Raw genomic sequence first — 27,103 nt, forward strand, 5'->3', positions numbered from 1 at the left:
CTGTAAGTATCGTCCACTAATTTTGGCATCCATCGATGATTTTTACTTGAGTTAGTGATGTTTGTCAAATGATGATACTGTTAACTGCACCAGATGGTAATTTTTATACTGAGCCGCCGTATATGGGGGTTTTTGGTAATTCTTAGAAGAATTCTGTTTCTCCATTCTTAGAAGTAGTTTGAATGACTGTAGTTGTGGGAATCTTTTGTATTAAAATTAGTGTGTCTCTTTTCCTCTGTCCTCCTGTACACTTGAATGTGTGGCCTTGACCTGTGGAATGGGCAGCCTAAAGGGAGAAGGTACATGGCCTGTCAGAACTGTGGACAGGATCTACTGGCTGTGCTGTGGGTGCCCACGCTGTCTTTATCCTCCCTCACCCTCCCCCCTCCATTTCAGGGGCTTGTGGTTTCTGCAACCCAGTACATTTCTACTTTAAAGCTTGGCTTTAGGTATAATCAGTTGTTAATAAAATTGATTTGTGGTTGTTTTCTTGTTTGTTTACTTGAAAATAGCCGTTACTGAATCCCATTGTCACATTTTTATTTTTACATGCTAACCAGCACTAGTAATGTTTTTCTCTGGAAACAAGTGACTTCTCTATAGCAGTGCAGGATGGATTTTAAGAAATGTGGAATTTAGATCTACATCCAGTATGAAACCCAAAGACCATGGTATACTCCCCAAATTATAGCTGGTTCATGATGGTAAAATATTTTTTTTTCTTGTTTGATTACCATTACATAATGCCTTTTAAGTTATTAGTCCTCATTTTATAATCTTTTAGTCTTAACCACCTCTCCCAAAATCTGTAAATTTACCAACTACTATGTATATGTTAGCCTTCTAAAGTTAAAAAAAAAAAAAAATTCCTAAATGAGAGTCACCTTATTCCATCTTTGCCAGTGAGTGCTGCAAGGGGTCAGAAATGCCCTCCATCCTCTCCTTCAGCCTCTGCTGTGTCTGAGATCCCACTGCCCCTCCTGCAGCCCTGCTGCTTCCACCCTGGCAAACTTGATAGGACCAGAGCTTGTCATCAGCAGCTTCTGAAATTGCTAAAGCTCATGGAATGCAGTCTGACCTATAATTTAGCCCCGATTGAAAACTGAAGTGTGTTGAGGGCTGAGGGTTGTCCTCCTTAGCTACTGTAGTGGGCCCTACCCTGGCTCGCTTGCTGCTGGCCTGAGATTCCTTCTAACACCCTCCTGGACACCTACTGGGAGAACATGAAGGCAGCCTCCAGTTCTCTCTTTGAACACAGTTCAGGAAAGGTGGAAGGTAATAGCCTTCCTTTCCCTCTGGTTAGGCTGATCTCTCTAAGAAATATTGGCTGGAATGAAAGAAGGGCAGGCCCTACCAGCCCAGGGCCACCAGAACTGCCAGGGAACGCCTGTCTGTATTTCTTCCCTGCTGCTGGTACTTCCAGCCTCTGTCATCTCTCTGTCAAGTGACTCACAGCTGCAACCCTAGCTAAGATTTAACTCCTCTTAGAGTCTTCCTGCCTCCTTTCCTCCCACCCCCTGCCCAGCTGCCTGCTGGAAAAGGAGTCCTGCTGCTCCACCAATCAATGGATCAGATTAGCCCCAAAACGATGTGAAGGAGTTAGGCTGGGTGGGCTCATCGACTTCCTCCTCATTCTTAGGCATCTTTCTTATATGAGCCTTTCTCTTCTGCTCACTCGTCCCCACCTTGTTGTATAGGATTCTTGGTGGTTCCTCCTGCCAGGGTGCCTTAACGTTTATATTCACGGAAGGCTGAGGGTCAGGGGAGTAATAGGCAACTCCTTCTTTAACCACCAGTCTCATTATTCATTATTTTCTTTATGTAGTGGATTTTTGCCAGACATGCATTATAATCTCAGGTGATTCTACTCCATACCCATTTGTGGGGAATCACTGTCCTCTAAGAGGAATTAAAGGAGATTTCACATTCTCTCTCTGGCTCGCTCTCTGTCTCTCCCTGCCACCCCTGACCACCTCCCCTCCTCCGCACCCACCTATAGGCACACTCTGGGATGCCCTGGGAGGGCAATGGGCAGTGGAATATTGGATATTGTGTTTCAGAAGGTGTACAGGCTCCCGCAGACCCTGGCTCAGGCAGGGAAGAGGGACAGGATTTACCCAGGGTGGCTGACTTCGCACACATGGTGAGGCCTGGCAGCATCAGGCCTCGTAGAAGAGAGGAGGGGTGGCTGGAATGTGAGGAGACGTAGAGGGTATGCAGAGCAGTTGGAATGGATCGAATTATTCCCAGCAAGCAACGTGACCGGGGTTTCATATTAAAAGACCACCCTGACAGGTTCAGAGCAAGGTGGGGCTGGGGCAGAGGAGGCATAAGAGATTCCTGCAACAGCCAGGTAAGAAATGAAGAGAATCATAGCTGAGAGGGCTTGCTTGCGGGCTGCAGAAGAGTGGGTACGTCGGAGAGACTCAGGAGCTGCATCTGCAAGAGTTTGGTCCCTGACCCATCTAGAGGTGCAGGGGCTGGCAGGAAGCAGCCAGGTGTTCTTATCAGTGCATCTTTTCTTTTTTTTTTATTTCTTTTTTTTTTTTTTTGTGACGGAGTCTCGCTCTGTCACCCAGGCTGGAGTGCAGTGGCGCAATCTCAGCTCACTGCAAGCTCCGCCTCCTGGGTTCACGCCATTCTCCTGCCTCAGCCTCCTGAGTAGCTGGGAGTACAGGCGCCCACCACCACACCTGGCTAGTTTTTTGTATTTTTAGTAGAGACAGGGTTTCACCGTGTTAGCCAGGATGGTCTCGATCTCCTGATTGTGTGAGCCACTGCACCTTGCCCTCAGTGCATCTTTTCATGGTACTTAAGAACAGTTCTTGAACAGTTCTCCTAACCTTGTTTGTACCGTTAGTTTCCCCTGAATTGTAACCCCAGAAAAGACTTTTGTGTCTTTTCAGGTCCAAATCAGGCAGGAGACAAACTGGGACCAAATTAGTCCAGAGACTTGCTCAAGGACACAGCCTGTGAGAAGCAGGGCAGGCTCCAGCCCATGTCGTCTTCGCATTGTGCTTACCAGTCATGTTAAATGTGTTAGCACTGCAAACCTGAATCATTTTGTTGATAGATAGCATTTTTGCATAAAGACGTCTCATTTTTTACGTTGATACTCTTTAAAATGAAAATCAAAAAAGTTATTCTAGAAGTAAACTGGCTCATGAAATTACAACATATGGTGACAACATTTTGTCTTATTCAGTCTAGAATGACATCTTAGTTCCTGGATGATAAGGGATATTTGGAATGAAATATTTATTTTATGTTGTAGAATATTGGATAACTATGCCACAGTACTGGGCATATAGCGAATATTCACAAAACATTTGTTGTGTGAAATGAATTGTGTGAAAGAAGTCACTTTTTCTCGTACCTTATTCAGAATGATGCTTCGGAGGGCTTTTGTGACTCACTGAGCTCCAGTTGCTGATGCAGCTGTAATGCTGTTAGACACAGGGATAAAATGAACATACTCTGCTGTTCGTGGTTTTTGGGGGTTCTATTTTGGGGAGTGCTATGTCTGTTTTTAGTTTCTTGAAACTGCCTTTTATGCACAAAACCAAAGTAGACTGAATGTATAACCGCAGAGCCACGCAGAATCTGATGCATCGTGTTTCCTGCTCCGGCGTTGCCACTTCCAGGTTTTTCATCTAACTTGAATCAAACGAGTTTATTTTTTACAGAATTTCCACAAAATTTTATTTTTGAATTTACTTTTCAGAAAATCTATTTTTAACTGGTAAAATACATGTCACATATAAATGTACAGTTCAGTCGTTTAAGTATATAAGTTGTGCAACCAGTCTCCAGAACTGTTTCATCTGAAATGATGTGTTTTTTCTGTTTGTTTGTTTGTTTGTTTGTTTGTTTGTTTTGAGATGGAGTCTTGCCCTGCCGCCCAGGCTGGAGTGCAGTAGCACAATCTCGGCTCACTGCAACCTTCACCTCCTGGGTTCAAGTGATTCTCCTACCTCAGCCTCCCAAGTAGCTGGGACTACAGGCACATGCCACCACACCTGGCTACTTTTTTTGTTTTTAGTAGAGATGGGGTTTCACCATGTTAGCCAGGATGGTCTCCATCTCCTGACCTCATGATCCCCCCACCTTATCCTTCCAAAGTGCTGGGATTACAGGCATGAGCCACCGCGCCCGGCCGAAATGATGTTTTTTGAAGGAGTTCTGTTAGAATTGAAAAGGTAGGAAGCCGCAGGTGCAGCGTCCACAAATGTAACAGAGTGTCTTGGTGTCAGGAAGACACAGCATGGCGCAGGTCAGGCACGGCTCAGCAGGTCAGGGAGCAGCTCAGCAGTAGATGGGAAGGCAAATTGCTTAGGAGGATGCCGCGCTTAGGAATGAGTTTCTTTAGGCAAAGTCTACACTTGCCTGGCTTACCTCCAGTAAGTGGGGCCCCAACATAAAGGTGAAAGCTCTAGATCAGGGCCAGCAGACTCTTTGTGTTGTGTAAAAGGCTGGCCGGTAAATGTTTTAGGGTTTTTGCAGGCTGTGGGATCTCGCTCCCAGCTACTCAGCTTGGCCACAGTAATGCAAAAACAGCTGTAGACAGTAACAAAAGTGAGTGTAACTGTGTGCCAGTAAACATTTTAATAGGGGATTTTGGCCAGTGGGCTGTAGTGTGCCGACCCCTTCCCTGAGTTACAGATACAAGTGTTTTTTGTCTTGGGCCTGGTACTACTGGCTGCTGTTTCCTGTCAAGTTACCCAGTTTTTCAAAGTACACTTTCTCCGCTGTAAGATGGGAACAATACCTTATAAAACCTATGCCTGGCATGCGATGACATGAAATGATATGTAAAATACCGCTCTAAAAGTAGAAGTTACTAATGTGTTTTTTGTGAGATGTGATTCTGAAAGGTGGTATTTAAATCATAGTTTGTTCCTGGGCTCCTGTGTTTAATATAGCAGCCAACTTATGACTTACAAGAGGGCTAAACCACTGTAACAGACAGACACCTGAGAGGATGCAGCAGAGGTAGATGTTAATTTCTTTGTCCAGTAGCAGGATGGCTGTTCCAGGATGTCAGGGGACTCTGTTCCTTGTGGTCATTGAGGGATCCAGGGTCTTCCATTTTGCTTTACTGCCCTCCTGTGGCATTGTCCTCGACCGATCAATAGCGTGACTACTGTGCTCAGGTGACAGACAGCTGCAGGAGGGGAAAGAGGACCTGGGGACACAGAACTCAGAGCCAGGCCTTAAGCACAAGTCGAAAGGGGAGCAGGTCTCTCACTCACACTCTGCTGGGGAGGTCTTGGTTCACACCTAACTGGACAGAAGGCCTGATAGCCGGAGCCAGAACACAGTCTGTCACCACAGGGGAAGGGGGACAGATACATTGGCGACGAGGTCGCAGTCTCTGCGACATGATGGAAATAAGTCCTTACATCCCAAAGTGAGTCCCCAGCAGCCTTTCCTCTCTTTGGTGGACTGGGTTTTTCTTTCTCAGGTTGCAGATATAAGGCGTCCAAATATCACTTTTGGAATTCTTAGCGTATACTGAGGTCAGATGTTTAAGAAATGCAATTGTACAATGTAATTTAATTGACCTTTAGGTTAAAAAGCTCCTAATTTGAGATTCAAATAGGCTTCTAACAAGTATTTCCGTTCGTAAGAATCCTGGCTTCTTAGAAATGGGTCATCAGTATTTGTAGTTTTGGTTTTGCTGCATTATAATTTAACATTATATAAATTTATAGCTTTGCATTATATAAGGAATTTATCATTTAACATTATAAATTGTTTATAATTTAATATTATATAAATGCCATAATTTGGCGTGTCCTTAAATATTTGCCCTGAATTTGTCTCTTCTGGAAAATCATTCTGGCTGTAATAGTAGATATAAGGACTTGGGAATCTTCTCAGAGTATAAACCAGCAGACCAGTCCAGATGGAAACGTTTCCCTTAGGGTTCCTTCCTTTAAATTTGTGTTATATGGCTTTTAGTTCTACCTCTGCCTTAACAGGTGAGCTTGGGAATGCATTTGTGATTAAACTTACATTTGGGCAGGTAGGGAAATGTCTTGTGATTAGTTTCCAAAGCTTAACATGACCTTAAGGAAGATAATTAATGGGCTTCCAGTCAAATATATCAATAATTTGAGGGAAGAATCTTAAATTGCCAGGCATTGCCTCTCCCCACTCCTTCCACCTGATGGGGATCTCACTATGTTGCCCAGGCTGGCCTTGAACTCCTGGGCTCAAGTGATTCTCCTGCCTCAGCCTCCTGAATAGCTTGGCATGTACCACTGCACCTGGCCTGAAAATCTCAAATTGCGTAATGCCACTTTCTTTGGGAAGAAATCAAGCAAAATTTGTGACTCTTGAATATCTGTATAGATGTGTACTTGTGAATTAGGTAAACAAGGAATAAAAGAACTAAGACTAAACATGCTTTGCTGCTTTTTTTTCTAGGAATGTACCAGTAGTTCACTCTGAATTGCTGGGGTCACATACACCCAATGTGGTATATTGAAGGGTTTTTTTAAAATTATTTTTTCTTTCAAATACAAATGAGGTCTTGCTATATTTCTTAGGCTGGTCTCGAAATCCTGAGCTCAAGCGGTTCACTTGCCTTGACCTCACAAAGTGCTGAGATTACAGGCATGAGCCACCATGCCCAGCCTATATTGAATGTTTGACAAATACATTTGAAGCCAGAGCATTTACATTTAAATTATGGCTTTATTGCTCATGTTGGCTAATCATCCTATAGTTTGCATAGTGTATATGGTTCCTAGTGTATATAGTTTATAGTCTTAGTCACGGATCTCGAGTGTAATACCACTTGGTGGCATTATGGTGTTGTGGCTTCTCTCAAGTTATTTTGACATTAGTTGTACCCTAAGATAATAAAAGTGGTTATCACTAGGTAGACAGAATAGGGTCAGTGTTTCTTTTTACCTCTCTGAGTTTTCCTGGTTTCTGCCAGTAAACATGGGTTGTGTAGTAAACCTTCCCACTTCTGACACCTGGCCTTCACATCAGCATAGGACACCAGAAAGTGCCTGAATAAGAGCCAGGAAAGAAAAATGTTTTCATGTCTTCTAGCATAATTTGTACTTACGGATCTCATGATAATTACATTGTTTAGTTAGGGTATACTTATTATTTTACATATATGTCTTTTGTTTTTGTTTTTGTTTTTGTTTTTTTGAGACTGCATTTTACTCTGTCATCCACGCTGGAGTACAGTGCTGTGATCTCGGCTCACTGCAACCTCTGCCTCCCGGGTTCCAGTCATTCTTCTGCCTCAACCAGAATTACAGGCGCCCTCCACTCCACCTGGCTAATTTTTGTATTTTTAGTAGAGACAGGGTTTCACCATGTTAGCCAAGCTAATCTCAAACTCCTGACCTCAAATGATTCGCCTGCCTCAGCCTCCCAAAGTGTTGGGATTACAGACATGAGCCACTGCTCCCGGCCTGTATGTCCATTTTTAATATTTATATATAATTTGTATTGACTAACAGGGGTGTCAACACTGTGTAACTGGAATTTGAATCTAGTTGATAGTCTCTCCTGCAATTACCTCCTCCCCTGAGACAGCCTTTTTTTTTTTTTTTTTTTTTTTTGAGATGAAGTCTCACTGTTGCCAGGCTAGAGTGCAGTGGCACCATCTCGGCTCACTGCAAGCTCCACCTGCCGGGTTCGTGCCATTCTCTCGCCTCAGCCTCCTGAGTAGCTGGGACTACAGGCGCCCGCCACCATGCCCAGCTAATTTTGGTTTTGTATTTTTAGTAGAAAGGGGGTTTCACCATGTTAGTCAGGATGGTTTCGATCTCCTGACCTCGTGATCCGCCCACCTCAGCCTCCCAAAGTGCTGGGATTACAGGTGTGAGCCACCGCGCCCAGCCAGCTTCTTAATAAAAAATTTAATAAAAAATTTTTAGCCTTTGGTTGACACATGACTTACTCCTTTACATTAGCCTTTAAGCTTTCTCATGTCTGTGAAATTTTTGTTGTTCTTATAGCTTATAATTTTCATGTCTCTTTTTCTTTGGCTGAAATCCTGACACAAATGGTAGGATAGCTTGATTTTATTTAGCAGTTAATGTTGTTAACTATTTCAGGAAAATAAGATGATCCAGAGTAAGATTATTACTCAGGTGTGATATATATATATGCAAGTGCTATATAGTTTGCAAAGTATAATTAGTTTTGTGATCTTATATGTGAATATGTTGCATTAGAAGGAATATTTTCAAATGTCAGAGTAGGATTATGAGTGATTCCTCCCTTTTCCAGAATTTTATAGTAAGTATATATTGTTTTATAATCATAAAGAAGATTTAAAAATAGTTAATCATAAGTGATGTAAATGTTTCTACTAGACGGCATTTTAAGAGTCATGTGGGTTATGGGTGTAGCTTATGAAATGCTGTTTGTAAGACGACTTTTCATTCATGAATCCCCCCTTATTTCATTGTAGCCAGTCTATTATAAGACATATCTTGTGGAATCCATTCAGAACTTGGGGAAGAAGTGCATGAGATCTTACCTTCTTGGCATGAGAAATGTACTCTTGAAAATAGAATTTTGACTTTTTGAGACACCACTGTTGATCCTCCCACCCTTCACAGCTCCCCTGTCTCCCTTCTCCCAACCCCAATTCATGCATACGAAAAGTCAGGGTTTGTGATTTAATTTAGAAATAGAGGCAAGATTAGAAAATGGAATTGTGTGGAGACTTGGAGGTCATGTAGCATACGGCAGATCTGTTCTAGGAGGAGTAGGAAGCTCTGGTTGTGAGTGATTGAAGACCACTGTACTATTTAGAAGCAGCTGTCCCATCCTTTTCCATTCAGCACCTGATTATTATATAGCTGTATTTAATGGTGCAAAATACCAAATAGAGAACAAGGAATATAAGGGGAAAATTAATGGCTGGATAGCTGTTGTGGCTACATAATTCTGATCTAAATTTAGTTTAGAAATTACAATTGAAAATACAATCGTGAAGTATCATTTTGAAATATTGTAAAATGTTGCATAGCCTACTGAAATGTTTCTCAGTTGAGGTACCCTTGTAAAATGTGTGCGTAGACATGTACACATGAATAGGCTAAGAAAGAAACAGAGGAGTAGAAACATTTAATTAGTTGAAACAGGTTTACCTCCAATGAAATTTTTCTTTCAGTTTGTAGCACTTGGTGGTCTATGTGTTAATGTTAATAATAAAACAAAAGTTACCCATTCTTAGATTACTTAATTCTACTGTTACTAGTAGTGATGGCTTTCCTGCTGAAGGTGCTCCATAGCTACATGAAGAGGGCACAGAGAAAGTTACTTGATGCTTTTGAGTCACTTTCACTTTTAAAAGATGCTGGTGGCCTTTGGATCCCACTTTGCCCTGGTGCTTGGCAAAGGCCAGGGCATCTGACTGCCCCTAAGCCCATGGAGGAAGGAGGTGGTAGAGGTAGGTGTGGAAATCCACGCTGATGGCCCTACCCTTGCTGGTGCCCTCTGTTGCTGGGACTCGGCGCCCCACCTGCTCACCAAGCAGAAGTGATCTCAGAGTGGTCTCCATGGCCAAGAGAGCAGGTCTTGTCAGGCAAGGAAGGATCGTGAAGATGCACACCCACCCTCCTGGTGTGGAACATGGTGCTATCCCCAATTTGTCTTCCTTGGTGCCAGGAGTGTTGGTGTTGCGTGCACATTAGATAGAGGACTTTCCCACTCTTCTCTTTGCTCTTATGCATTGTCTGACCCAAATTTGGTTCCATGGAGTAAACATACTTGGTCAGAAACTGTGAATAGTCATTTCCAGCTTTTAAACCTTTCTTGCTGATGATGCCGTTAAAATACGCACATGTGCGTGCATGCAGTGTGACTGCAACTGGAGAGGAAGGAGTGTGCACCTGCTCCCGGGCAGCTGGTCAGGCTGGTGGCTCAGCCATCATACTTGCTCCTTGCTCCAGGGTGTGGCCCTTTGCCCAGAGGAAGAAATGAATGTTCTGAAGGAGCACAGCGTATTCTTCAGTCTGCTCCAAGGTTAGTTCCCTCTGGAAAGCTTCCCTGGCCCCCTCACTGCTGTCTGGTCTGCCTCAGGTTTTCCCTGCTGAAGAGGCCTTCCCTGACCCAAGGATGTGATGCTGCAGCCCTGCCCTCGCTGCTGTCTCCCCAGCTTCATGGTTCTCCAAAACTCTAATCCCTGTCTGACACCTTGTTTGTTGCCTGCTTGCTGGGCAGGCATTTCTAGTTGTCTTGTCAAGAACCAGCCCAAGAGAGAGCTGAGAGCCAGCCTGGGCTTTGCTGTGTGCAGTGGCTGTGGGGTGTGAGCAAGTTGCTGAACACACAAACTGGAGTATCCCCGAAAGTAAAATGTGGATAGTAACAGAGCTACCTCGTTGGATTATATCAGTGCATACAGGGAGGTCCTTGGTATAGTTTCCGAGAGATGTTAGTTGTTAATGTTATTATATAAAATCACATAAATTATTTCACTTCAATGGGAGAGGAGCAGTAATAAGCATTTTTTAAAAGCAGGTGCCTCTGAAGGGTTAAAGGGCTTTAAGTTTAAACGTGTTGCCTAGTGTTTAGCTAAAAGGATAGTTGAATGATTGTGCAGGGAAGTAGGTTATGTTGGAAATACATGTAGAGTGATTACTCTCAGCTATTACATCTTATCCTTTGGATAAATGTTTATTAAGGAAATATATTAATGCCAGGCTCTGCTGTGTGCTGTGGGTGTGGAAAGAATTTGTGAGACCTGCCTTCAAGGAACCTCTGTGGAGCCACTAGGGAGGCGTTTTGAATTCTGAAGTCTGAGAATTCTAGTTGATCCTCTTTGAAGGATGCTTTTCCTCTCTTATTTCTGAAGATACTGATCTTCTGTATTTGAAAGTCCCCTTGTCTTAGCTCTTGTTGCCATATTGTTTGGGAGTGGAGGGAGTTGGGGTTGAGGTTGGCTGTCTTGCCTTCGCTGGCCTGCCCCAGACCTTCCTGGCTGCTTGGGAATCTGAGGGATAGGAGGTGGGGGTGGGGATGGGAATGTCTTTTCTGAGCAGGCAAAGGCCCTGTGCAGAGTGTTGTTCTCTTAGCTCTTGTTTATTCTCTTCTGTTGTAATGTTTTTAAGTATTGACAGGAGCCACTTACATTATTATCTGTGATTAATATTTTTGTCCTTACCTGTAAATGAGAGATAATACCTACTCATTCATTTATTCAGCAAGTACTTATAGGGCAATTACTGGTGCTTGGTACCTAGAACAAAGTGAGTTTTGCTCTCAAGGAGTTTAAAATTGTGAGGATTAAATGAATGTGTTGAGAAAAAGAAGTATGGTATCTCATAGTAGATGCTTAAAAATATTTCTCTCTTCTTTTTATATAGGGCTTTTTAGTTTAGAATACTGTGTTAAAGAACAAACGGTCCTACTCATTGTGAATTATTAATTACTTGCATTTTATTTCCACCTACCTTTTTCCACAAAGGATCTGAAGTTTAGTGTATTTTATGGATTTCCGTAATTTTTTTTTTTTTTTTGCTTAGAGCAGTAAGTAGATGGATAAATGAAGGAAAATGAATGAATTTATTATAAATAAGAAGCCACAGAAAAAGTACTACCAGTTTCCCCCTTAGAATCTACTTAACATAGATAATTTGAGGACATTTTTTCCCTAATAGGTTGCTTTAAAAAAAAATTTAAGTTTTTGGAGAAGCTTTAGGTTCACAGCAAAATTGAGTGGAATGTGCAGATTTCCCAAGTGTCCCCTGCCCCTACACATGCACAGTCTCCCCCAATACGGACACCTTGTACCGGAGTGGTACCTTTGTTACAATCAGTGAACCTATAGTGACATATCATTATCACTCAAATTTCACAGTTTACAATAGGAGTCACTCTTGGTGTTGAACATTCTGTGGGTTTAAACAAGTTTATAACAAATACCCTCATATATGTATCATACAGATACTGTCCTAAAAATCTTCTGTGCTCTGCCTGTTCATCCCTCCTTCCCCCCAACCCCTGGCAGCCACTCATCTTTTTACTTTCTTCATAGTTTTGCCTTGTTTTGTTTTACAGTGTTATATAGTTGGAATTGTACAATATGTAGCCTTTTCAGTTTGGCTTCTTTTACTTAGTAACGTGCATTTAACTTTCTTCCATATCTTTTCATGATTTGATAGCTTATTTTTTTAAAAATGCTGAATAGTATTCCATTATCTGAATGTGCCACAGTTTATTCATTCACCAACTGAAGGACATCTTGGTTGATTCTGAGTTTTGCCAATTATAAATAAAAGTGCTGGAAACACCCATATGCAGATTTTTGTGTGGACACTAACTTTTCAGCTCTTTTGGGTAAATACCAAGGAGCTCACTTGTTGGATCCTGTTAAGAGTATGTTTAGTTTTGTAGGAAACTGCCAAATTGTCTTCCCAAGTGCCTGTACCATTTTGCGTTCTCACCGGCAGTGAGTCAGAGTTCCTCTTGTTCCATGTCTTCACCAGCATTTCGCATCAGTCCTCTCAGCTGTTCTAACAGGTGTATAGTGGCATCTCATTGTTGTTTCGATTTGCATCTCCCTGATAACATATGATGACTTTTCACATGCTTTTTTTGCCATCTGTATAACTTTGGCAAGGTGGTGGTTAAAGCCTTTGGCTACTTTTTAATTGGATTGTTTTTGTATTTTTGAGTTTAGAAGTTCTTTGTATATTTTAGATAAGTCTTATAAGTCTGTGAATATTTTCTCTCAGTCTGTTCTTGTCTTCTCATTATCTTGGCAGTGTCTTTTGCAGAGCAGAAATTTTTAACTTTAATTAAGTCCAGTTTATCAATTCTTACATGGAGTGTGTCTTTGGTGTTGTGTCTAGAAAGTCATCACCAAACCCAAGGTCATCTAGATTTTCTCCTCTGTTTTCTTTAGGAGTTTGGTAGTTTTGCCTTTTGCATTTAGGCCTGTGATCCTGTGAAGGGTAAAGTCTGTGTCTCGTTTCATCTTCCTGCATTTGGACGTCCAGTTGTTCCAGCCCCAAGGGTTGAAAAGCCTGTCTCTTCTCCGAGGGATTGCTTTTGTTGGTTGCCTATGCTTTGAAAACTGTCCGTATTCCTTCCCTGGGAATTTGACACTATGGAATTTAAAGCTTTACTAGCTTCCCTTCCCCACCCACCCTTCCCCCAAAAAACAAACTCACTCCCTTTTCTTCCCTCAGTCCCCTCTCCAGTGTTTTTCTTACCCTCTTTTGTGAAAGAAAACTTTCAGAACGGTGCCTTTGTGAGGTAGGTGTGAAGTGAGAGTCCCCCCTCAGACTTCATATGAACTGGAGATGGCAGACGTGGAGTCTTCAGCCTCATAGGGGTCGTGCTCAAAACCTAGGGTCCACACCTGTGGCATTTAACCCCCACCCCACTCAACACCGTGTAAACGACAGAAACACTGACAGTTAGGAGTGTAATGCATGACCCAAAGCTGGGTTAGACACCCCGGGGCTTCTAGAGCAGTTGCTCTACTTTAGAGGTCTCAAGTGGTGGAGCTGAGCTACAGGAGCCCTTGCTCCCTGCGCTGGCCTGCCCCCTGCCCACAGTGCCACTGTGCTGTCCCCACTCACCAGGCCTCCACTATCCCAGCGCTGCTTCAGTTTTTAGGTGGTGGTGGTGGTGGTTTTTTTTTTTTTTTTTTTAAGTAAGATACTACTTCATTAAATGCTATGCGTTAACACAGCGTTGAATGTCTTTATGTCGAATAAGATTCTACAAAAAGTCAGGTGTAGATGAAAAAATATCCTAGAAGGAAATGAATCTGTAGGTCATGTTTGACCCACAGATATATTTTGGCTTATATTTCTTTTTTCTCTCTTTTCCTTTTCTGTGTCCCTTTCCCTTTCTCTCTCACTTGAACTGGTTGCCAGCACTTCAGTTAGACTTGACACAGAACAGCTGGATTTCTAGCTTCGCTTTAAATCTGGCTGCACTAGGCCTGTGTGGCATGTCCTGGTCCCCCTGAGCTCCATCCCTTCTGGCTTACATCCACCTCGTCCCTGTAAGTTTGTATTTAATTTTATTTTTGATTTAGTTTGTGCTTTGGCAATCTCCTAGACTAGAGCTTACATCACATTCTCACATAGAGATATGTTGGGTCATGGGTGACGTTGGTGTGTGGTCCATGTTGACTGGAGTGGAGAGGGCACTGAGAGGAGCACTGGTACTTGGGTGAGCCAGGTTTTAGAAACACCTTTGGAGAGAAGCCTGTTAGCTACTTCATGGCAGGCTCGGGCTGGGACTGTTAACGCCACGCTCGCCTGCTCTATCTTGTGTTAACACTTGTTTTGTCTTTGTACGTGACGTGGGCTTTCACTGCCTGGTACAGCGCCTTTCACAGGAGTGTTCGGTAAATATTGAGTGCCACATGTGCACAGGGCTTTTTCCATTTAAAGATAGTTCTGCATGTATTCATCCTGCATAATGCTGCCACGTTTGCCACTTTTTTTGTTAAGGTGATGCCTGTTGCACTCACCTGATAGTGCCAGATCAGATGTTTGTGAAGGGAGGAAATGGGAGTTTAGGTAGTTTTCTGACTGCAGATAAGGGTCTCCTACCACAGTCTCTGCTGATTATTTAGACCACGGAATGTTCACTTGCAAAATCTATTGTTTCAGTTTTATCACTTTACTTATAGTCTTATGCAGAAGCCTTAAATTACTATCAACAGCTTTTGTTTTTACTTTACTAAGCTTAATTCTCAATTATTTTGAAATGAGTCAGGCTTCTCTAAAAGGTGTTTAGGTTTCAGAATTAGTCACTAACCATTCAGGACTCATTCATATAATTCTCTCTTTTTTTAACCACTAAAGTCTCAGCTTAATTTCCATGACAATTTTAGTTTTTTGAATGGAGTCTTTAAAATACTAAGAACCTAATCCTTGAACTTAATTAGATGAAAATTGGCAAAGCCTACCCAAAACTAATTAGGAAAGACCTAGTAGGGACAGTAGGGTAACCATATGTCCTGAGAGTCTGGGACAGGCCCAGTTTATGCTGGTGGTCTTGGCCTAATTATTAACAGACCCACTCTTTCATTTCAAAAGATCCTGCTTGGGACAGTAAATTACCTGTAAAACCTACCTAGAAGCGTATGAGAATGTAATTTAAATGTTTAAAAACTTGTGACTCTGGCTACCAGCAGTTACGGTCTCTTGACATTTAGACAACGGTTACTTTCTTTGAACCACTTCAGGACAAAAGGGTAAGAAAACCACTTCTCTGTAATGAATGGAAACACTGCCTAGGTCCGAATGGGAAGTTGCTGCTCTGCAGCAATGATGGTCTGTAGCTGAGGCTGAACTGTGTATGTGCTTAAGGACAGTCATGTAAACAGTTAACAGGAAGAGCGAGGACTTAATGAGAATGTTGGCTCTCCTTGCAGAGAACAAGAAGGACGTTTGCTAATGAAGACTGTGGAAGGTATTTGTTAACCAAAGATTAGATATGGGTAGTTGATGGTTATTCCCAGCTGGGCTAGAAGTTCCTGGGAATAGCGTGACCTTGGTATTAGCCCCTCTCAGATTTACTGGAGAATGACGCAGGGCCCTGAAACATCTCACAGGAAGGGAGATGGCTTTGCTGGAGTTGAAGGATATGGAGGCACTTTTTATAACAAAGATTAAGGGTTGTTTCATGGACAATGGAAATTAAATGAAGTCATCAGTGCTACTGTAAGCATCTTAAGAAAGTTTCTTTACTGAGTTTTTTTTTTTAAGCAAGGAATACTCTTGTGATTATTAAATTAACCTGTCTGTATTGACTTGTGTTTTCTTCTGCAGTACTTCTGACTTTCTGTTTTATAATATTCTTCTAAGTGATGTGCCAAATTACATATTATTGAAATACCTTATGATAATAAAATCCTCTTAAATTTTGAATTTGGTTCTTCTATTCAAAATATTCTGGGGTGTTTTGTTTTTTGTTTTGTTTTTTGAGATAAAGTCCTGCTCTGTTGCCCAGGCTGGAGTGCAGTAGTGCCATCTCGGCTAACTGCAGCCTGCACTTCCCAGATTCAAGCAATTCTCCCACCTCAGCCTCCCGAGTAGCTGGGATTACAGGCACACGCAACCACGCCTGGCTAATTTTTGTAATTTTAGTGGAAACAAGGCTGGGTGCGGTGGCTCAAGCCTGTAATCCCAGCACTTTGGGAGGCCAAGACGGGCGGATCACGAGGTCAGGAGATCGAGACCATCCTGGCTAACACGGTGAAACCCCGTCTCTACTAAAAAATACAAAAAATTAGCCGGGCGACGTGGCGGGCGCCTGTAGTCCCAGCTACTCGGGAGGCTGAGGCAGGAGAATGATGTAAACCCGGGAGGCGGAGCTTGCAGTGAGCCGAGATCGTGCCATTGCACTCCCAGCCTGGGCGGCAGAGCGAGACTCCGTCTCAAAAAAAAAAAAAGAAACAGTGTTTCACCACATTGGCCAGGCTTGTCTCAAACTCCTGACCTCAAGTGATCCGCCTGCCTCAGCCTCCCAAAGTGCTGGGATTACAGGCATGAGCCACTGGCCCAGTCCAAAATATTCTTTGTAACAAAAATGTCATTACATATTTGTTATTCCTGGAGTTACTAAAATGAACTGTTAAGAATCTCATATTCTTGACTAATTTTATAGAAGAGTTGGAGATTTATTTTCACAGAATAGAAACAGTTAACAGGGATGTGTTATTATCCTTTAATGCTTCAAATATAGTTTTAGTCAATGAAGATACTGCTGCAGCTTCAGCCATATCAGGAGTGAGTGGGCAGAAGAACGTCAGAGCTGGGCTTTGAGGATTTGTGGCTCGTTTTGACATGGTCACATAAGATCTTTGAATTCTTTACCTTGACAGATCCTCTGTCTAGTACAGTGCAGTCACTTTTTTGTGGGTTTTTTGGGGGTTTTTTGGTGGTTGTTTTTTGAGACAGAGTCTTGCTCTGTCACCTAGGCTGGAGTGCAGTAGTGCGATCATGGGTCACTGCAGCCTCAGCCTCCCAGGCTCATGATCCTCCCTGCTCAGCCTCCTGAGTAACTGGGACCAGAGGCATGTGCCACCACGTCTGGCTAATTTTTAAATTATTTGTAGAGACATGATTTCACCATTTTGCCCACACTCATCTTGAATCCCTGGGCTCAAGCAGTCCTCCCGCCTCAGCCCCACAAAGTGCTGAGGTTACAGGCGTGAGCCACCCTGCCCAGCCCAGTCATTTTATAAATGAGAAAACTTGAGACTCGACCGATTCAAGTAGCTTGTCCAAGGTCTTACAGCTTTAGTCTTGAAATAGTTATATTCCAAACTTTCTTCCAGAGAAATAGTAGCTTTATTTCTGTTACAAGAAAATTGCGATTTAATCATGTGACTATACATTTTATTTATTTTTTTTTTTGAGACAGGGTCTCACTTTGTCACCCAGGCTGCAGTGCAGTGGCATGATCTCGGCTCATTGCAACCTCCGCCTCCCAGACTCAAGTGATTCCCCCACCTCAGCCTCCCAAGTAGCTGAGACCACAGGCATGTGCCACCACCCCTGGCTAATTTTTTTTTTTTTTTTTTTTTTGGCAGAGACAAGGTTTCACCATGTTGCCCAGACTGGTGTGGAACTCCTGAGCTCTCAAATAATACACCCGCCTCAGCCTCCCGAATTGCTGGGATTACAGGCGTGAGCCACCATGCCTGACCTGACCATACTACTTAAGGGTCAGGGACTTCAACAATTTCCTGTTGAATGCAGGAAATTGCCTGGAGCTCAGTAATTAAATGTTACCTGCATCTTTCTTTCTTAATAGCATTCCAGTGGTAAGCAGTGACGTAGCCCATAATATGAGGGAAAACCCATAATATGAGGGAAAGCGGGAAGATGGTTAGAGATGTAGGTGTTAAACGCTTAATGACCACCATTTCTCACTGATGTGCCTAAGAGCAAAATGATTCAGTTTCATCTCACCTATAGCATGCCTCTTAAATAGGCATCCTCAAAGAAAAATAAAAGGTAGGAAGTAGGGAAAACCCAAATCACAGCAGAGAAACTGGAAACTTGGTGAGGTAAAAAAAAAAAAACAAGATATTTCAAGGAGAACCTTGCAGGGTATTCCAAAGTTCAATACAGATGGCCGCAGTGCCACAGAGGCAAAGATTCCATCCAGAAGCACTGAGATCTCTTGATGTGGTCACATGGGAGGGGCACCTGGGAAGGATGGGAAGGGTGATAGAGGGTGCTTCATGGGGGGTGTTCACACTCAGAGCAAGGCCTGGCCTGGAGGCCCCATGGCCCTGGAGCCTGGTGGGTGGGTCAGAGCTTCTCTAGGTTTTCCTTCCTGCTCCATTCAGAAATCACAGATGATGTATGGATTTCTTTCCTAACCTGGCTTTAATATCTCATAGACATTTTTGCTTTGAATTATACTTCACATTTCCTGTTCTTAAAGAGCTCTAAAGACAGCATATTTGATTTCTGCCTCTCCCTCTCCCATTCCACACACTGAGGGTAACAAGAAAACGTTTCCCTACCTCTACACCAAAGCCATTTACAAGGCTTTGTACAGAAATTGGCTGAAGGGCACCATCCGAAGCCCATTTGGGCAGGTCTTGGTTAAGGTGGAGGTGTTTGTCCTTACCTGTGACAGAGTGTCTGCTCACCTGTTGCTTAAACCTGCATCAACCTCTTTTAGAATGTGAGCTATTTCCTTGACGTCAGTTTAGATTTTTTTTAAAGATCATTACAGGTATGTGTTCTACCCAGTCTGTCAGGTAGGAACTTCTTTGTCTGAATTGTTTATGTATCGTAGCAACATTAATAAATGTAATAAATTAATGAAAGTAAATCCTCTGGGACAGAGCAGGGGCCACCAGGCAGTCTGGGCATAGACTTGGCTTTATTTTATGTTCACTTTCTCTCAGGTGCTCCCTCCCCCAAGCATATGTGCATGCGTACCACTCACACACACCTTTTAATCTTATAACAGATTTCTTCTTCATTAAAAAAAGAAAATGGTCGGGCTTGGTGGCTCACGTCTGTAATCCCAGGACTTTGGGAGGCCGAGGCAAGCAGATTATTTGAACCCAGGAATTCAAGACCAGCCTGGGCAACCTGGTGAAACCCCATCTCTACAAAAAAATACAAAAATTAGCTGTATGTGGTGGTGCATGCCTGTAGTTCCAGCTCCCTGGGAGGTGGAGGTTGCAGTGAGCTGAGATCACACCACTGCACTCCAGCCTAGGTGACAGAAGGAGACCCTGTCTCAAAAAAAAAAAAAAAAAAAAGGATATATATAACTCATTTATTTCAAACTTTTAGAGTTTAGCCAGAAGGTACTTACAGCACCTTTCACTGTAGTTTAAAACCCTCAGTCTGTTTTACAGCTTCTACCAGCCTGTTAGTCAATACTTTTCTCCATGTTTACCCCCTTAGCACACACACTCTGTGAAAGTAACGACCATAGGCAGCTTCTAAAACATTTTGAGAAATGGATTCCTGAAAATGTGTGGGGATGTGGTGTCCTAGTGGGTCTGTGAGAAGTAATCAGTCATGTAGAGGCCTCCCATGGGGACCCGCCCTCCCTATGTGGGGTGTGGACAGCCAGGAATAAAGTGTGCAGTCATATTTGGTCTAGGGAGTAAAAACAGGTGACCACTACATCATCTCTCCAGAGTAGTATATATTTTCTCTTTAAATATGCTACTGATTTTTGCATTTTAAAACACATCCTGGTCAGAGGAGCCCAGCCTTGTCCTTGTATGCTTTTTACCATGTATAAGATACCGTGTCTGTCCTCATCGGCTGTTTCCTTCTGTATTGAGGTCATTCAACAATCTCTCCATACTTGCTCTGCTTAAAGACCTCACTTGTTATGAACTCGATGTATCAAGCACTGAGTTGGGCTCTGGAGATGGAGGCAGTGAGCACCCATGCCCTCCCCTGGTTGCATATGTTCCCGCAGCTGCCGCAGGGCTGTCCGTGTGGTACCTCCTTGCACGGTCATTCTGGCCCATGCATCTTGTTTCCTGGATCCTGTCATCATCTTTACAGGTTTCTTTCCTCGCTTTAGGAACACATCATTTAATAGCTTCCTGGTATGGAATGAATGCAAGGTAAAATTGAGTCCTGAGTATCTGAACATCTTTCCCTCTACTCACTTGATGGATAGTTTGGGAAGAGAATTCTACACTGAGAATAATTTTCCACTCCTCCCACTTTTGAAGGCATTGTTGTTCTTCAGCTTCCAGTGGTGTTATCTGTGTCCGGTGCCATTTCCATTTCTGATTATTTGTATATGCCCTTTTTCCTCCTCTTTGGAACTTTTCAGATTGCTTTATCCTGTAGTTTTTATACTGGATACTTTTATACTGTACTTTTTGTACTGGATACCTAGAGTTTAACCCAGGCACCTGACTCCCTTAATTCTGGATCCATTTTTTATATTGTTGTTTTCCCTCCTATGTGCTTTTTGTTCCTAGAATGATTACTTTTCTCTCCTGTTGTCTTTTTTTTTTTTTTTATCGTTAATGATCTTCTAGGGATTTCTTCAATTTTATCTTCAAACTGTACTCCTTTGTTTCGCTGTTTTGTGTTTGGTTTCGAGGGTTTTTTCCTCTGATTTTTCATGTTTATAGTTTTCTGTTTTGGTTGCATGGATGCACTATTTTCCCTTTGACTATATTGTAGCTTTTCGTTGTTGTTGTTGAGTTTTTCTTCTGTTCACTGCGTTGTTTCTGTTCCACCAAGATTTTTTGCTTTTGTTTTGTTTCCATCATTCCCATTTGGAACCCTTTTTCAGCTGCCTGATGATCCTTGACTGTTGATTCTCATTTAAGAGTGAAGCATTGAGAAGCTGACCAGAAGCTGTGTAGCTGAGGTTTTTAAAACTAGTATCTTTGCTGTAATGATCCAGCTTTTTGGTTGATGTTTTTGTTGGCAGACTCTAGGTATCTGTGGTATCCAGAAAAGACTTCTGGACCTGGGCTTGCAGTGGTGCAGGCCTGTGGCAGTCCCTGAACAAGGGACCAATAGCTGCTTCAAGGTTTTAGAGCCTGCAACAAATCTTTCTAAACCTTTCTTCTCTTTGAGTCCTCATACTACATTTGCCACCTTATAGCCCTGCTGTTTGTACCCAAGAATCAGCCCAGCTGGAAAGTGAACAGTAAGGATGCTTTGGGCAGGAAGTTGATAAGGCTTCTTTTGTTGTGACCCACAGAAGGAGCAAAGTAAAAAAAAATAAGTTAACGTAGTTAATCCAAGCCTGGTGGCAGGGCCTATATCTTCATGTTGTTTGTATCTGGCCCGCCCATCCAGGGCTTGAAGGAATCCCGGCGCCAGTTGCTTACTGCCTTCTCTCAGCAAGCCCCAGGTTACTTCTTTGCTTCAGTTTACTTAAAACAAGAGTTTGAGATTTGCTTTCCTGTAGTTGATAGTAAAGTTGAGAGTAGGTAGCAGAAGAGGCATATAAAATTCCATATAAAGTGTGCCCTGTGTGCTGCATGGGGGTCAGAGTTGGAGTTTCTCCTCCTGGCCTAGGGAGGCCCTGCTTCCCACCCCTGTAGAAAACCTGACCACCTTTTCTAATTAATTGTACAGTGGGGCAGGGATTTCAGTGGTAAGTCCATGTGTGCACCTCCCATGTGGGAAGCATAAGCAGTGTGGGAAGGAAAGTTGGAAACAGTGGCAGCACTTTGGAGGACCTGTAATTCCACTCTAATTCTTGCTCTAAGACCAGACTCACAGGTGTCCAGGAGGTAAAGGTCAGCACTCCTCAGACCCCAGCTCTGTGCGGGGCCTGGCAGGCATGCCGGCTCCCTGTTTTCTTTTTACTTTATGAGAAAAAGAAATAAGGTATAAAAGTGCCAATTTATATTTCTCTACTATTATGGTAGTTGCAGTGGCTCAGGAAGGCAAATAAACCAGTCCGCCAGAATCCGCATCATCCCTTATCAAGAGTTAGTGTTTAACAGTATGAACAAAAAACCACCATGAACTTGAAACAGGACTAATTTACCAGATACCAAGCTCAAATGCTTTCACTGAACATTTTTTGCAAACTATTATTCTACCTTCCAACAGGCTTTGTAAAAACGTTCATCTCCTTGCTCAGATGTACTGAGGCATCAGGCACATTCCCTTCCTAACTTGAGGGAGCCCATTTTGGCTGATGGCCCATAAGCTTATGGTGTCCCAAAACCTGCGCCATGGGGCGGAGGCAGAGTTGGTGGAATAGTGAGCCCTGTGCATCCTGCCTGTTTCCCATTTGCCAGCATTTTCTGAGCCCCCAGGCACCAAGCTCTGTGCTTGTGCCAGAGACCCCATGCTGAGCAAGCAGGCCCGCTCCTGCCTCCACAGAAGCCCTGGGAGAGGGGCACCTTCCTCGTACACAGGGAGGCCAGCAGCGTGAAGAGGGTTTTCAGCGCTTCCTTCCAGAGACTTCACAGAGCCTTGTTTCATCCTGACAGCGTCCTTGCAGGGCCAGGCCTCCTCCTGCCCTGATTGGCTTTCCTTTCCCTTAGCTCCCTGGAAGAAGGGTAACCGTTCACTCAGGTTGTTTGCCTGGAGTTCTTCTGGCTCTCAGGAGGAAGTTTATTCCCATAGATAGAAGCCGCAGAGTCTGCTATTCAGGTCTTCAGCCAGGGACGCATGACTCTGTGGGCCCCTTTCACAGGCATAGTGGGACGGAGGTGGCATTATCTTTCAGGCATGCTCATGTGGTGGCACCGTGATCTCAATTTTATACCTTTTCATTATGGGACAACTTTTTCATCACTCTGTTTGCCTGTAAAATGATATTGGCCAACTTTGGTTATTAACCCTTATTTTCTTAAGCAGTTTCTATGTATGAATTCTTCTAACCACATTGGGCTGCTGTTGACTGGGCCTTATCTAGGGCCTTTTGTGTGCTGTGGTCCATTCAGAAACATTTCTAATATTTGCGTTTTCTTTAGCATGTGCTGGCACTCAATCATAGAATACTAAATTTGTGATCTCTTTTTTTCCCGTAACAGATGCAGCAGCTTTTTTATGAGAATTACGAACAGAACAAAAAGGGGTACATTAGAGATCTCCATAACAGTAAAATTCACCAAGCTATCACATTACACCCCAACAAAAACCCACCCTACCAGTACAGGCTCCACAGCTACATGCTCAGCCGCAAGATCGCCGAGCTCCGCCATCGCACAATACAGCTGCACCGCGAGATTGTCCTGATGAGCAAATACAGCAACACAGAAATTCATAAAGAGGACCTCCAGCTGGGAATCCCGCCCTCCTTCATGAGGTTTCAGCCCCGCCAGCGAGAGGAGATTCTGGAATGGGAGTTTCTGACTGGAAAATACTTGTATTCGGCAGTTGACGGCCAGCCCCCTCGAAGAGGAATGGATTCCGCTCAGAGGGAAGCCTTGGACGACATTGTCATGCAGGTCATGGAGATGATCAATGCCAACGCCAAGACCAGAGGGCGCATCATTGACTTCAAGGAGATCCAGTACGGCTACCGCCGGGTGAACCCCATGTATGGGGCTGAGTACATCCTGGACCTGCTGCTTCTGTACAAAAAGCACAAAGGGAAGAAAATGACAGTCCCTGTGAGAAGGCATGCGTATTTACAGCAGACTTTCAGCAAGATCCAGTTTGTGGAGCACGAGGAGCTGGATGCACAGGAGTTGGCCAAGAGAATCAATCAGGAATCTGGATCCTTGTCCTTTCTCTCAAACTCCCTGAAGAAGCTTGTCCCCTTTCAGCTCCCTGGGTCGAAGAATGAGCACAAAGAACCCAAAGATAAAAAGATAAACATACTGATTCCTTTGTCTGGGCGTTTCGACATGTTTGTGAGATTTATGGGAAACTTTGAGAAGACATGTCTTATCCCCAATCAGAACGTCAAGCTCGTGGTTCTGCTTTTCAATTCTGACTCCAACCCCGACAAGGCCAAACAAGTTGAACTGATGAGAGATTACCGCATTAAGTATCCTAAAGCCGACATGCAGATTTTGCCTGTGTCTGGAGAGTTTTCAAGAGCCCTGGCCCTGGAGGTAGGATCTTCCCAGTTTAACAATGAATCTTTGCTCTTCTTCTGCGATGTCGACCTCGTATTTACTACAGAATTCCTTCAGCGATGTCGAGCAAATACAGTTCTGGGCCAACAAATATATTTTCCAATCATCTTCAGCCAGTATGACCCAAAGATTGTTTATAGTGGGAAAGTTCCCAGTGACAACCATTTTGCCTTTACTCAGAAAACTGGCTTCTGGAGAAACTATGGGTTTGGCATCACATGTATTTATAAGGGAGATCTTGTCCGAGCGGGCGGCTTTGATGTTTCCATCCAAGGCTGGGGGCTGGAGGATGTGGACCTTTTCAACAAGGTTGTCCAGGCAGGTTTGAAGACGTTTAGGAGCCAAGAAGTAGGAGTAGTCCACGTCCACCATCCTGTCTTTTGTGATCCCAATCTTGACCCCAAACAGTACAAAATGTGCTTGGGTTCCAAAGCATCGACCTATGGGTCCACACAGCAGCTGGCTGAGATGTGGCTAGAAAAAAATGATCCAAGTTACAGTAAAAGCAGCAATAATAATGGCTCAGTGAGGACAGCCTAATGTCCAGCATTGCTGGAAAAGACATTTTTAATTATCTAATTTATTTTTCAAAAATTTTTTGTATGATCAGTTTTTGAAGTCCGTATACAAGGATATATTTTACAAGTGGTTTTCTTACATAGGACTCCTTTAAGATTGAGCTTTCTGAACAAGAATGTGATCAATGTTTGCCTTTGAACACATCTTCTTGCTGAACATTATGTAGCAGACCTGCTTAACTCTGACTTGAAATGTACCTGGTGAACAAAACTTTTTTAAGGAAATGTTTTCTTTTGAGACCCTTTGCGCCAGTCCTATGGCAGAAAACGTGAACATTCCTGCAAAGTATTATTGTAACAAAACACTGTAACTCTGGTAAATGTTCTGTTGTGATTGTTAACATTCCACAGATTCTACCTTTTGTTTTTTGTTTTTTGGTTTTTTTTTTTACAATTGTTTTAAAGCCATTTCATGTTCCAGTTGTAAGATAAGGAAATGTGATAATAGCTGTTTCATCATTGTCTTCGGGAGAGCTTTCCAGAGTTGATCATTTCCCCTCAATGGTACTCTGCTCAGCATGGCCACGTAGGTTTTTGGGTTTTTGTTTGGTTGGTTGGTTGTTTTATTTTATTTTTTATTTTGATTTTTTTGAGACAGAGTCTCGGTCTGTCTCCCAGGCTGGAGTGCAGTGGCACAATCTCGGCTCACTTTAACCTCCACCTCCCTGGGTCAAGCAATTCCTCTGCCTCTGCCTCCCGAGTAGCTGGGATTACAGGCACATACCACCACGCCCGGCTAACTTTTTTGTATTTTCAGTAGACACGGAGTTTCACCATGTTAGCCATACTGGTCACGAACTCCTGACCTCTGGCAGTCCACCCACCTGGGCCTCCCACAGTGCTAGGGGTGAGCCACCACGCCCAGCTGGCCACGTAGGTTTTAAAACAAGGAGCATAAAGAAAGCACAGTGAGATATGTGGCCGTTCTCGTGGTAGTTCATTTGGCCTAAATGGACCTGGCATGAAATTTCAAGAAGGATTTGGCATTTTCTCTTCTTGACTCTTCTCTTTAAAGGGTATAATATTAATGTTTAGAATGACAAAGATGAATTATTACAATAAATCTGATGATGTACACAAACTGAAACACACACACATACCCCCTAATGAAAACATTGGGGAAAAACCTATTTGGTTTTGTTCCTTTCATCCTGTCTGTGTTATGTGGGTGGAGATGGTTTTCATTCTTTCATTACTGTTTTGTTTGATCCTTTATATCTGAAATACCTTTAATTTATTTAATATCTGTTGTTCAGAGCTCTGCCATTTCTTAAGTACCTGTTAGTATTATTTATGTGTATCAGGAGTGTGTTTAGTCTTTTATTTGCAGTAAACCGATCTCCAAAGATTTCCTTTTGGAAACGATTTTTCCTCTCCTTAATTTTTATATTCCTTACTGTTTTACTAAATATTAAGTGTTCTTTGACAATTTTGGTGCTTATGTGTTTTGGGGACAAAAGTGAAATCAATCTATCATTATACCAGAAAGTTAGTTTTTTAAACTCTCAGATCAAATGTGCCTTAATAAATTTTTTTTTTCATTTAGATTTCAAACAGTGATAGACTTGCCATTTTAATACACATCATTGGAGATCTGCGTATTTGTAAATAGCCTGATGCTCATTTGGAAAAATAAACCAGTGAACAATATTTTTCTATTGTACTTTTCAGAACCATTTTGTCTCATTATTCCTGTTTTAGCTGAAGAATTGTATTACATTTGGAGAGTAAAAAACTTAAACACGATTCATAAAGTTTTTCAAGTTATTTGAGGGAAATACTTCTGTGGACTGCAGTTTGGGAGTGAAACGAAACCCAGATTCAAGTGCTTCCTTCTGTTTTTTCCTCGAATGAGCTCGTCCTTTGTTTGTTCCTCATCAACTCGCTGACTCCATGTTCTCCAAAACAAAGGTCTTCAAACCAGGCCCAGGCCCCATCTGGCTCCTTGATAGAAATGTCCCCTCCTAGGCCCCACAGAATCTGCATTTTAACAAGTGCCGCATGTGGTGCTGTGGCACAATTCGGGGTTCCAGGATCAATCTAGCTAGAGGATAAATCAGCACAGCTGCAGTATAACCCAAGAATCAAAAGCTTTTAAGTGAGATCTTTGATGCCAAGGTAGCAAGCTGGTGTGGACAAGCATTGCCCCCAGGACAGGTATATTTACAGTGTAATGACAGTTAAGTCCCAGCATAATGACATTGCACTCACAGAAAGAATTGCCGTAATTCAGCCTAATTGCCATTTACTCTGTGGGAGTGTTTAGTTTTTTCTTGGAGAAAAAGCAGAGACATTTTTATTCTTCGGTAAGGAAGAGCGTAATAATGCACCTTAATGACAAAGTATTATAAATTCTTTCCTATTTACCATAGTAACAGACGGGGGGGATTTGGGGATGTGGTTGAGTGACACGTTTGAGTGTTCATCCAGCATTTCGGTGACCCTTGGTTAAACCTGCCATTTCCTTCCCTGCTCCCACTCCTGATCAGGTCTGTCC

The 27,103-nt window shown here is 42.9% G+C and overlaps 1 protein-coding gene across 1 annotated transcript in view; it reads left to right on the top strand.

Moving 5' to 3' along the window:
- CHSY1 (chondroitin sulfate synthase 1) overlaps positions 1–26,269 on the top strand; it is a 75,316-nt gene extending 49,047 nt beyond the window's left edge. Inside the window, exon 3 of the mRNA XM_003901444.5 lies at positions 22,976–26,269. Coding sequence (XP_003901493.2) covers positions 22,976–24,568 — 1,593 coding nt within the window. The 3' untranslated portion in view covers positions 24,569–26,269. The remainder of the gene's footprint in view (positions 1–22,975) is intronic.
- Positions 26,270–27,103: the final 834 nt, after the last annotated feature.

Source organism: Papio anubis, chromosome 7, assembly GCF_008728515.1.
Source record: "Papio anubis isolate 15944 chromosome 7, Panubis1.0, whole genome shotgun sequence".
Classification (NCBI taxonomy): Eukaryota; Metazoa; Chordata; class Mammalia; order Primates; family Cercopithecidae; genus Papio; species Papio anubis.